General features: G+C 48.3%; 1 protein-coding gene across 1 annotated transcript in view; it reads right to left on the bottom strand.

The window, feature by feature from the left end:
• myo1ea (myosin IEa) overlaps nt 1-13106 on the bottom strand; it is a 45270-nt gene that overhangs the window by 8878 nt on the left and 23286 nt on the right. The window contains exons 6-20 of the mRNA XM_083690866.1: nt 12703-12792; nt 11619-11750; nt 10980-11114; nt 10135-10267; nt 8351-8547; nt 8170-8250; nt 7280-7366; nt 7073-7159; nt 6040-6207; nt 5178-5263; nt 3542-3623; nt 2884-2990; nt 2007-2105; nt 1159-1303; nt 1040-1046 (exon numbers count right to left, since the gene is read on the bottom strand). Of these exons, the coding sequence (XP_083546992.1) occupies nt 1040-1046; nt 1159-1303; nt 2007-2105; nt 2884-2990; nt 3542-3623; nt 5178-5263; nt 6040-6207; nt 7073-7159; nt 7280-7366; nt 8170-8250; nt 8351-8547; nt 10135-10267; nt 10980-11114; nt 11619-11750; nt 12703-12792 (1636 nt within the window). The remainder of the gene's footprint in view (nt 1-1039; nt 1047-1158; nt 1304-2006; nt 2106-2883; nt 2991-3541; nt 3624-5177; nt 5264-6039; nt 6208-7072; nt 7160-7279; nt 7367-8169; nt 8251-8350; nt 8548-10134; nt 10268-10979; nt 11115-11618; nt 11751-12702; nt 12793-13106) is intronic.

The following is a 13106-nucleotide window of genomic DNA, read 5'->3' as shown; positions in this document are numbered from 1 at the left end:
CCCCATCCATCACCACCCTGTGAGACAGTCTACCCTGCAGAGAGAGATATTCTACTCAGAGCTGCTGGCCTGGAGTCAAACTATGTCGTCTTATTGCATGCAAAGAAAAAACTTGCTTTAGTCATGAACTAATTACTTTGTGTCAGCGCCTTATCAGAGAGGGAGGTTTGTTTTGAGAAGCCTGGCGGGTAATGGCAGGGGCCGCCCCTGTGTGATATTTGTGTTTCATAAGAACACCTCAGTCACGTGGACTCAGGAGGGAGTGTGGGGGGATGGGGGGGCCTTGGCAGTCCACTGCTGCACGCTCACGTCCTGGAATAATTCAAGACATTCAGGCTGAGCCACAAGGGCTGATTCAGGACTGATTCAGGTGTGTGTGTGCGCGTGTGTGTGTGTGTGTGTGTGTGTGTGTGTGTGTGTGTGTGTGTGTGCGTGCGTGTGCATGTGTGCGTGTGTGTGCATGTGTGCGTACACACACACACACACAAATGTAAATAAGTGAGCTCACAAGCACAGCTTTCATAGAAACCAAGAAAAAAATTGCAGCTATGGTGGAAAAAGTAAACACCTTCCAATGTCCCACCACCCGTCCACGACCACAGCCTCACACTTGTGTATGAGTTCCAGTGTAGTGTTGACTCAACAGTGCTGACGTGGGCCTGAGGGCTGGGTCTAACTAAACCCTGCTAACTAAACCCCTGCTTCCCCAGAACACAGATACTGACGTAGCTGGACACTAGGACCTTTTATGGTGTTCAGTCTAAAAACTCTCAGTCTTGCATTTTTCCCTCCCCGACAGCAGAATTATGGGATCCCAACGTCCATGGCAACGACACCATGGAAGCCTGGCGTTCTTATTCTATGCCTGTACTAGCCTATGAGAAGGAAGTTAGGTAGGTGGTATTTTTACTGGATGAGGGCAGGTTTGTGGTATATTTTCCTGGAAAGGGTACCTATAGGAGAGCATTTCCTGGAAGGGTCTAGTTTAATGTAGCTAGTTGCTGTGAAGGCAGGTCCGAGGGGGTCTAGTTTAAGGTACCTAGTTGCTGTGAAGGCAGGTCCAAGGGGTCTAGTTTAATGTACCTAGTTGCTGTGAAGACAGGTCTGAGGGGTCTAGTTTAAGGTACCTAGTCACTGTGAAAGTCAGAGGGGTCTTACCGACTCTGGGGCTTTGACGAAGATCTTGGTGCGTCCCAGCTGGAACTGCTCTTGGTCCATGTTGACAGACCGTAAGAGATGAAGGACACCCTGCTTCTCATCCCCGCGCCATGTTGGCCACGTCTCTTTAGTCAGGATAGCATACCTGGGAAAGAGAGAGGGACAGATACAGACAAAATGGAGGTTTACGGAGAGGTACATTTAGAATAGAAAGCACAAAATTCTCATTCTAAAATGTTGGACACGCCTTACAGCATTTGTGAGGGAGAATGTCTTTTAGAGCAATACATGGCCTGAGCAAGACGTGGGGTGGACAGGCTAGCCCTGCCCTGTATGATGCAAGGGGGAGGAAAGAGCTCTGGCGCTCAATAAGAAAGTAGTTCATTCACCACAAATGTTGCTCAATAACCAAACTCAGTTCAGTAGAGCTTTTTTCACCACTCTCCTTTGTGTATGCTGCAGGAAAGCTTACAACAGTAGCCCTGGCCTGAGCCCACTCTGCTCTGTGTGTTTTAGCAGTGGTTCTCATCAGCAGGCCCAGGCCCAGACCCAGGCCCAGACCCAGGCCCAGGCCCAGCACACAGCCCTGCTCCCTCAGCTCTGCCAACACTAACATTAGCAGAGTACTTCCTGACTGCCTCCAAATGTTGACCCTGTCCTCTCCTCGAGACTCTCTCCCCGCCCCACCTCCCGCTGCTGACTGGGACAGACGGGGTACAAAACCAACCACTGTCCTTAGTCCGAGGGCAGAGCAGAGAGTGTCATGCTACAGAAAGCCACGTAGAAATTGTAGCATGTAGTCATTTATTGACTTAAACCCATTCTCCTTTCCTCCATTTCTCTCTTACCTGTTGAGGAACTTCTTGAACATTCTGCGATAGGCGTAGCCAGCACGCCTCACCCTAATGTTCTCCTTCAGACCCAGATACTCCACTTGGTGCTTTACCCTAGGGCGAGAGAGGAGAGAAATACATCAACAGTCATCCATAATGTACCTATAGATTGATGTTTTATCATCCATACTGTACCTCCAAAATGGTAACAAATCTAAATCGACCAATACCAGTGCATTAATGATGTTCATGTTCCACCTGAAGGTGGCGCTAGCCCCTGAACCTGCGGGTCATTTTCCCCTCTGTTTTCCCAACACAACCCTTAGGAATCCTTTAATGCACGTAGGCTTCCTGTGCAAACAGGGGATTCCGTTGCTAATTAGCCAGGCCAACCTGAGCCTAGCTCACTACCGCTCAAAACAGGAAGTCCATTAGGGCCTTGAACAATACAGCACCCTGCATCAGTACATCTCGTTCCCAACCAACCCCTCCGCTCCATCCAGGGAAGAAAGAGAGGGAAGGAAGAAAGAGAGGGAAGGAAAAAGAGAGGGAGGCAGAGTGAGAGTGTGTAAAGAGACTTCCTCCGTCACGTGTAGGGGTCCGTCACATGAAGTCATAATAATAATAACTTTAGGGTTGAGGGATGGAGCATCTCTCCCTGCTCAATATCACAGTGACAATCCCCAGACAGAACTGTAAAAGGTGTCCGTTCTTACACTTTCGCTCACACCAAAAACCCTTGATATTTGAATATTTCAGAGTGCATGACCGTCCCAAACAACATCTGGAACTCTCAAATATTTACGTTGAAGCGAGATGCTATCAGCCAGTGACAGAGCCATGACCCCGAGCAGTAGGGAGCAGAGAGAAACCAGAGAGAGGAGTCACTCACCGGCTTTCCTCCCAGTCTTTGGGCTTCTTGGTCTCGTTGGGTTTGATGCAGCGGATGTAGTGGGGAGTGCACTTCATCAATGTCTGAACCAGGTCATTGGCTTGTTTCTGCAAGGAGGAGGAAGAGGATGAGGAAGAGGAGGATGAGGATGATGAAGGAGTTAGAGGAGGAGGTCAGTTTCAATCTTATGTCTCGACATTGTTGTCTTTTTTATATTGAGACGTGTTCAATGACTGTCTGTCCTCTTGGCTGGAGTGCTCAGGGACATTGAGCAGGCTGAAAAGGCTGAGATTAATAAGTGGTATCTCTGCTGGTGATGTGTGTCAGAGGCTCAACCCTGATTAGTACTGTCATCACTAGAACAACGCAGAGACAACGCCAAAAAAACACTGGCGTGAATGAGCTTTTCATCCCTGGGGTGCTGGGCTGCACCTGACAGAGAGAGAGAGAAGGGCAGGTGGCTGCGTGACCCATAGATACACACGTGTCACTGCAGTATGGCGTACAAACACACACACACGCGCGCGCGCACACACACACGCACAGAGACAGGAAGGGGACACACGCACACACACATACACACGTACACACAGACGCACACGCACACATACACGCATACACACACGCACACACACACACACCTCACAGCTCAACACACCTTGATCTTACTGCCCGCTGTTGTAGGTCGGCCCTTCTTCTCTGTATTGAGGCTTTCTGTAAACAGGGCCCTGATGAAAGCTCTGGAGGAGACAGACAGACAGGGAGTCAGGACAGACAGACAGGGAGTCAGGACTGACAGACAGACAGACAGACAGGGAGTCAGGACTGACAGACAGGGAGTCAGGACTGACAGACCACTGGTAAACAGAGCTGAACACTAACAGCTAGGGCTGTTTTCCACTGTTTTTGTCAGCAGCAAACTTTGGTCCCTGGAATCTCTGAGCTGGATGCCAGTGGCTGGGCTCAGCTCACATTGTTGTTTAGCTTCAGGGGACAGAGCTGGAGTTTAAATACCTGTGGTTATCTTCTGCTCTCCTGCCAAACTGTGACTTTCACTTCCTCGAAAATGTGCCTTTTTTCATTGCACTGGAAAGTTTGACCAGCAAGTATGGTATTCTCTGTCCCATTCCTTTTAAATCAGTATTTCCTCACTCACAACATTGTCTCGAAACCATGATGGATTTGTGCTGGTCAGTATGTAGCACATAGTTGCAAGCATTCCAGAACCTCAAGGTCCTCTCCAGTTCTGATCTCACACTCAATCACTAGAAGTGTTCTAAATGCCTCAAGTGCTCCTTATGCAGTACTTTGAATACATCTTCATTGAAAACAACATTGCAACATTGCAAAGGTTTAAGTTCAAGAACTACTTAGGGATTATTTTTGGGGGGGATTTGCAAGCATACTATTCAGGCTGAACATACACAGGGACTTTCAGATAGGTTGAATATTTACCATAATATTTGCTATGATTTGTTTATAAGATGAGATTCTAGTGTTTGCACATAAGCAGAGGATGAATACTCATTTTCAAGAACAACTACTACTCTCTTTCCCCACATGAGTATTTGTCTGGTCTTTGTAATCAAGTCCATGGGGACATAAGGGAGGATCAGTCGGCTTTGTGTGTGTGCAGATGGACCAGCAGCCCGCTAACAATGTCCAGCTGACAATAATGATCTTTTCTTTCTTCTCAGTGCAGACCTGCTGCTCTAAGGAATGAGGCGCCTTCCCCTCCACACTTCTTTTGTGTCTGTCTGTCTGTGTGTGTGTGTGTGTGTGTGTGTGTGTGTGTGTGTGTGTGTTTGTGCGTGTGCGTATACACGTATGTCTGAGAGCACGTGTCTGAATGGGGTCTTGGCATGGCCCCCCCTGCAGGCCCCACAAAGACTTCACACAAAGGGAATGAGGGCAGTGGGGGCTGTTTGCACAGATGGCCACTGCGGCTCAAAGGAGGCCCAGGAACGCACAAGACGGGCAGGCCAGCCAGCTCCTCAATGCGGCGGCTCCCTAGGGAGACTGGGAGCACTCGCCAGACCTGAAAAGTCCTGAGCAGACCCCCAAAATACAGATCTGGATAGGGGTTGGGATGTAGGCGGAGTGTGGGGGGGGGGGTTTACACACTTCCATTGTGTTGCTGTTTCCAGCTGTACCGGTTCTCTGCAAGACTCATTGAGATGCATTCATATACATCAGAATAGAGGACCTTGCTTTTGTGGCTTCTAGACAAAATCCTAGCCTTGCCTGCTAAGCCATTCGGTCCCTTATGCTCACTTAAGCAACAAGTTACTCACATTTCGCTGCTCTGCATCAACTCGATGAGGTCATTGAAGAGAACGTCCCTGTTCCTCTCACAGAATCCTTCCGCGTCGTAGGACACCTGGAGGCCATTCACGCAAAACGGAGAGTGACGATCAGAGGACACAGTTAAACCTTTCTACATTTCTACTGAACCACTCACCTCAATTCCAGGTGCCCAAATGAGAGTTAAGAATCCGACAAAGACTTCATTGAGGTTTTCATCACAAAACAGTTCTTGATCCCCATCTCTATCTATATCGACGACGGCAGCTGTCTATAAAGCGCGTGTATTGATCATTGTTATCGCTTGCGTACTCTGAGACGGCTGGAATGTTCTTGGGGAGTTAGAAGCCCTCAGAGACTTTATGACATGGCTCATTAAACCTGTGGCATGTCGAGTGTACCAGGCTGAGACTAGGACACATCTGGAGCCTTACAGTGCTTGTGACAATCACAGCAGAGACCGTGAGAATGAGAGAGAGAGAGGAGAGAGAGAGAGAGAAAAAAGAGAGGGAGAAAACAACCGGAGAGAGTAAAAGAGACAGCATAAGACAACGGGTGTGAGAGAGAAAGAGGGAGTGAAAAGACAGGAGGAGAGGGAGGAAGAGATAGGAGGAGAGGTGGAGTAAGACAGAGGAGGAGAGGAAGGGACACACAGAAATAGAGAAGAGGAGTGAGAAAACAACGGGAGAGAATAAGAGAGAGAGAGTAAAAGGCTGAATGGGGGAAAGATGGCGAGAGAGACATGAAGAGAGAGTGTGTGGCGGGGGGGGTTAGGGTAAGAGAGAGTAGGGAAAAAGAGAGAGAGAGACGGGAGAGAGGGAGGGAGGGAGAGAGGGAGGGAGTGTGGCCGACCTTGCCGGCGTAGTGGTGGATGATGAAGCCTTGGTTCCAGCTGTTGAAGTGTTCGTGGGAGTTGATGGCGACCCTCAGCTTCTGCAGCATGGTCTGGTCTGCCCCCTCGCCCACCGCATGCATGGTGGCGCACACGTCATCCAGGATGCTCATGATGCCAGGGGGGTTCTGGGAAAACAACCAAACAGATGGGCATAAATAATAATAAACGACCACAGTATTGCATTTCACCAAAAGCATTTCCGTGCACAGTATTATACACAACTGTACAACCAGCCAACTTTGTTTAAACACTCTCTTTATCCATTCCAAATCAAAGCTACTTCCTTTGCAGGAATACATAAGAAGCATGGATGATGTGATTGGCACTGTTGTAGCAGCTAGGAGCGTAACAGCAGGGCCAATTCAGAATTAGCCTACCACATTGCCTCTGAGAACACACACACGCGCGCGCACACACACACACACACACAGAATGATGTCATCACAACACACAGCTGCTGCCCTATCTGGCTCCTCAGTGTCCATGAACACGGCCAGTGGCCTTCAATGGTGACAGTAGCAGTTGTGTCTTTGGACTGTTGCAAAACTCTGATAACACAGGTTTCGGTCACTGAAAAAACGCTTGTAAACTTGTCAGAGATTTCGCCAACTGGGCCTGGTCTACAATCAGTAAAGTCAGAGAGAGACTCCCTGCTTGGCTGGCTCACATCTCGGCTTCTTTAAGGCCAGCCCTTGTTGTGGATTTCATGGATTAGCCGTCTCAGCGGGATGGATAAATCAAATTAAGAGGCATGTCGGCACGTTTGAGGATGTTAGACTGCCGGTCATGGGAAAAGTGGGGAGACTTGTGTGTGTGGCCCGTCGTGTAACTCAATTTACACACGCTTTGCTCTTACTTGGAGCATAAAAAACAAAAAGCAGGCATAACAAATTATCGATCTAACGCAGCCTCGCAACTGTTTCATGTTATCCTATTTGCGTGTGAATTCGAGAAGGGCATTCACAGAACAGTAGGTACGTTTGTATCTACCAGTTTGCTCTCGATGAGATCACACACGATCTTGTTGTTGAAGTATTCAATAGGAGTCCACCGGATGCCTTCCTGTACGTACTCCTCCTGCAGGGAGGGAGGGGAGGGAGGGGAGGACGGTTCTGGGGTCAGATGATGATATTCTACATACAGAAGAGAGTACTGATGGGTTAACGATAGGAGAAGTGAAAAACACCAAAGCATTACCTGCTCTGCTTTCAGTGTCAGCTCGATGAAAATCTGCTGCAGTTTCTCATTCACAAAGTTGATGCAGAACTGCTCAAATCCGTTTTTCTACAAACACAATGACAGAGGACAGACAGTGTGAGATGAAACCATTGTTGGAGAGGCTCAGAGAGTCTAGTCATAATGTACATGTGACCACAAAGCACCGGGGATATCCTCTGGGCTTCCTGAATGGGCCTTGTTTATGAGGGAGAGGTTATCTACCAGTCCGCCCGGCATTGAGGGAGGAAACCATACAATACAGTATAGCCACCACAGTACACCTTGTCTGTTATCTAAAGAAAGCCACAGTTTCCCCTCTCTGGACCTCTCCACTCTAACACACAAGGTTTATTTTCTCTGTGTTCCGTTAATAATAGCCCTGCCAGTGTATCAACAGGAGGACTGTGGACAGAGAACCCGGACCTCACCCAACCTAACCAGTTGAGACTTTGCTTCATGGAATCTTATTTAAACTTCTTATCTAAACACGCAGCACATGGAAGGTATCAGCGCTCTCATGTACTATTGCTTTAACTCTGTAACCCCCAATGATACTGAACTTGTTCCATTTAATTACTTAATCAAGTCCAATCCTATCAACAATCCAAGGGGGCATTAGTAAGACCCTCTCATTATGCAAACTACACAAACAGATAATCAGATTAGAAAGGTACATTAAAAGACTGCTGTCTGTTTCAATCAAGAGATGGGACATAAACTACACACTCTATGGAGCAGTCTGATCCTCAGGCTATAAGCTGTTTACATGCCCAAAGTTTACAATCATTAGCCTAATGTACGTGTGTGGATGGTGACTGTAGTACTGTAGCTGAAATACTGTGGTCATGTATCCATCCAAGAAAACTTACTTGGAATATTTCAAATCCATAAATATCCAACACCCCGATATTCAACTCCTGCTCATGCTTCACGATGGCTTTGTTGATGGACTGAAAATAAAATAAAAATGTTATGTTACGTTTTGGACCATGGTCTAGGCGTCATGTAGGACCATGAACATGTTGTGGTGAGGGTGTTTTCTGTTTCTACCTCCACTAAGAAGTCAAACAGGCGTGAGTGCAGGGCTTTAGAGAGGGCGTCACGCGTGTAACACGCCTGCTCCACGTTCAGCGTCACGTCGATGGACTCCAACGCGCTTCCCCACTTGCTGTCCATCTTCCGGCTGGTCAACTTCTCCTTCAGACGCTTCTGGTCGATCCCCAGCAGGAACGCAGGGAAGGCCAAGACTAGAGAGAGAGAGAGAGAGAGAGAGAGAGAAAAGGAGAGAGAGACCGTCAGATACATTTCGTTTTTAAGTCGTACTCACGCAACTAAAACAGCAGTATATTCCGGGTATGCTCAATAAAACATTTAAAAAATGGTTCAATACCACAACAGAATTAATGTAATCAAGTTCGCATAAATATTCCCATCTCCCTCCCTGCTGTAGCCACAGCAATTGGGCTCTACCAGAAGCCTGAGGCCTGAGTGCTACGTGCCGCAGCCCATTAAGGCTAACCTGGCGTTCACACTGTCCCCTGAGAGCCCCTCCCTGCCTCATTACTGGGAGTCACTTCCCCTAAAAGGAAGCTGTTCTCCAGCCTGCCCGTCTGACGGCGTCTGAGAATGCATCGGGCGGCTCAAGTAGCCTCCATCTGGGACGTAATGCTGTGGCCGACGGCCGTACACACCGCGGGCCAAGTCCGTCCTCAGCACCTCAGTACAGTCTGCAACTGTAGTCTGACACCACACTCCCTCCCCCCCGCTCGCTCTCTCATAGAGAGGAGATGGACACCATCACTGACGAGCACCAAGCTCATCTGGACCCGAAAGAATCATCACAACCAGTCTGATGTTGAGAGATTGTATTGGTATAAGGGTGTAGTCTTTACTTTTCTTTAAAGTGGATCTGAGGCATGGATTTGTTTGGATGAGCGTAAGCAGATGTTGATGTGGACTTTTGTTGGTGTGGTTTTATATGGGGCACCAGGGGTCTTGATATGTGAAACACACTGCAGTGCAGTGCAGACAGGAAGTGAGACTAGTGGGGGGGGGGGGGGGGGGAGGGGGGGGGGGTGGACAGGAAACGCAGAGATTAGGGAGCGCTGGCGCTCTGTCTGCGCAGAACAGACCGTGGCTTTGTACCCTGGCAACCAACTGAACTGCATCATTCAGGATGGAAGGGTGGGAGAGAGGCGGGCCGGGGAGATGTAGGGGCGGGGGGGGGGGGGGGGTTGAGAGAGAGAGAGAGTGAGGGAGAGAGAGAGAGAGAGACAGGAAGAGAGCTGCATTTCTCTGAGTAATTTTAGTCCTGTGATGTAATACAGCCAGACCTTGGAAATTGGTGTTTTATTTTCTGGGGTAATTCAGCATGGCCTGGCGCTTGGCTGCAGCCCTGCATTAACACAATGCAGCTTTGGGGAGTAAAAACACAACATAAGCTGAGAACTGAGCTGCCTAACCGTCCCATAAAGGGCAGCCCAGGACACTGGAGAGGAGCCGTCGTAAAAAAAAAAAAGGCAGGGGGAGATGCCAGGCTGCAGGCTGGGGAACGAGGAACAGTCTCTCACTTTTAACTGCATTTCAAATCTGAACACTGGCTCCCTCCCCTTTGCCCCCGTTGCTTCCCTGCGTAGACCTGCCAGGACTAGGTCGGTGGGTAAGCTACGTGCTAATAGCTCCAGCTAAGCGATGTGCTATATGCTAATAGGTACAGCTAAGCTATATGCTATATGCTAATAGGTCCAGCTCAGCTATGTGCTATATGCTAATAGGTCCAGCTAAGCTAGCCATCTGACACAAACACACAGAACAGAGGCGCTGAGGGTACGTACACTCCTCGCTCTCCACAGCAGCGTAGTTTCCCGCCTCCTTGAAGTTGATGTTTCCGAGGTGCAGAACTCCGGCTACGATCTGCAGGACCAGGGCGCAGTCCTCCCCTGAGATGCCAATCACCTCCATGGCATGCTGGGAGAGGAAAGAGGTGGAGCACGTTAACCCAGGGCTGCAATGTGTGTTCACTTACCCCTGTGGTACCTACATCATGTCCTCTAATTACTTCTGTTGTGGTTTCACGGGTAAACAGAAACAGGTGGAGATGGAAACACAGGAGAAGAATGAAGGAGAAACCGTGGAGAAGAGAAGGAAAGAGGTGGATGACAGAGAATAACCACGAAAATGTGATAGTGACACACTATGAATCGTGATGGGAATAGTGACTCTGGTTGATGAGTGATTGTGGTTGATTCATTAGTTACAGGATGCATTAGTATTACAGTTGTCAGATCAGTGAAAGGCTGCTCAATCAGGGCCTCTTGTCTCTGTCCCCAGAAGGATGTGTTTTGTCTTAGGCCAAGCTGCTGGTGTCATTCATACTCAGCATGGTAAACACACTGACCTCGATGGGCAACGTCTACCCATAGGATAAGACAGAGAGCAAGAGGGGGGGCTGAGCGAGGTCATTAGATTCGCCGTCTCTGGTACTTTTCCACTGTTTGCAGTTTCGTTTAAAACCGAGGGCCGGCCCTTGTGCGCACATTGTATTCAATCATTGAATGACACCGGTGATCTCATCTCATCCCTCGACTCCACACATCACACCTGAATCCAAGAATTCCAACAGAAGTTGGAACTTTGTATTGAAATAATTAGAAAGAAATAGACCAAAAAAAATACATACCATAGTCTCCTGAAAGTCACTCTTGTCGTTGATGTCATCCACCTTGTAGGAGCCAGACTGATTGAGGTAATTGTAGTAATCTAGGCTTGTGATTCCCAGGCTGCTCTTCTGTTCTACACTGGCTCCTTCTATCATCTGCGCAAACATCAGAAAGTGGAGATGATTAGACTCTTATACAGTAGGAGTGATGACAGCAATGGCATGTTGGCACGTTTAAGGATGTTAAACTGCTGGTCATGGGAAGAGTGGGGAGACTTGTGCATGGCTCTTATTTGTACAGCACTGTCAGACTCCATCAATGGTCTATGGTTGCTTTCTATCTGTACCCTCACATAGCTGTTTCTCACTTGTTGGCACCATCTATTTCCATCCATTCTCACCTATTCTGTATTCAGCTTTTATGTGTTAAGGGCATTGCATCAAGGGAAGGCTAAACCGCCCCCAGTCTTCCAGGGACCACAAGCAATACACAGTCAGAACAGCTCGACCTGCGTTCAGGAAATGGCACTTGTAACTGTTCCTATCCTGAATTTCACTCACACTCACTGTACGCCAATTTCGGTCCATTTTCTCCTCAGCTCTGACATGCACATAAACGCAGATATGACAAACACAAACCATGTAACCCGAGTGTCCCACCTGATAGAATATATGGAAACTCCTCTCCCCAGGATTCCTCATGACCACGCGCGATTTCTCCAGCAGGAAGTTGGAGATTTTCCCTCCATCTGGCTCGCCGCCGGAGCTGAACTGGATCTCAAAGTATTTCCCCTGAAGGATGAGAGCATGGCGCTTTAGTATCAGAGAGGGCCGAGCTAGAGCTGAAAGCCAGAGCTCTCTGAGTCACGGGGAAATAACAGTCATAGCAAGGCCTAAGCTCCGGGCGCACACCTGCGGCCCACTAGTGTGTGTGTGTTTGTGTGTGTGTGTGTGTGTGTGTGTGTGGGGGGCTGACCCCTCTCTCTCCATCTCTCCCTCTCCATCTCTCCCCCTCTCATCTTCCCCCTCCCCCTCCTCTCTCCCTCTCTCTCCCTCTCTGTAATGTAATGTCTATCCCAGTCCCAGGCAGACTGTAGCCCCAGAGTGCTCTGAGACACTACTCCTCCAGAGAGACTTCCTCTACAGCAGCCTTCTCAGGCCATTTGTGTCAAAACTAATTTATTTCCCCTCAAACTAGACCAGAAAAACTAAGAACTCAGACAATACTGCCTTCTCTGTTAACCTGAATACTAGACTTACCACTAAGCTCTATTGTGAAACATTGGCTGGCCTAACAATTGCAAAAGTCTGCCTCTATTTCTCCTTCCAGGCTGACTAACTGTGTTAATATGTGCATACAAACTGTTTTTCTATGTGAATCCTTCCCTTGCTCTGAGTCAGCCATCTCTCTATGTACAGTGTGTCCCCACAGACCTGGTTAACCAAGCCACACTTGAGGCTAGCCAGCCCAGCCAAGAGGAGACAGGAGAAGGCAGCAACACGTTTTATAAAGAGAGGAGTAAAGCCTATACTGTAATTCACTATCTCCTATTTTTTTCTTCCTCTCCACGTCTTGACTCTATTTGAACTGGACATCCTTATGTTTGCTTTGGTTCCGGAAAAGGCCGTAGAACAGTTTCAAATCAAGCCAGGGCAAAAAGGCAATGCCAACAACATAATGTTCCACAGTAAAATAAAAAAATAAAAAGCATTGAAAAGCATTGAAGAGACATGGAATTCTTACAAATCTGCTGGAGTTGTTGTTCCTCACTGTCTTGGCGTTCCCGAAGGCCTCCAGGAGAGGGTTGGACTGGAGGATGATGTCTTTGACGTGCTGTAGGGGGGACAGACACAGACAGACAGTAGGCTGTTACACTGACTGACAGAGGTATATGGTATAGACAGAGGGTGGGTAAGGAGACACAACACTGTGTAGTCATCCATACCCCAGGATAATACTCCACATGGACCAATGTCTCTGGAACTTTCCACAGGCCGGCACACACACACACACACACACCTACACACACACACACACACCTACACACACTCACATTCACACATTCACACCACAGCGTCTGGAGCACATTATCTTTCCCATGAGCCATCTGCATATCAGGAGCACATGAGTTTTTAATCAACACAGCG

Source organism: Argentina silus, assembly GCF_951799395.1.
Source record: "Argentina silus genome assembly, chromosome: 19".
Taxonomy (NCBI): Eukaryota; Metazoa; Chordata; class Actinopteri; order Argentiniformes; family Argentinidae; genus Argentina; species Argentina silus.
The sequence above is the reverse complement of the archived record's forward strand: the minus strand, read 5'-3'. Positions and strand labels throughout refer to the sequence as shown.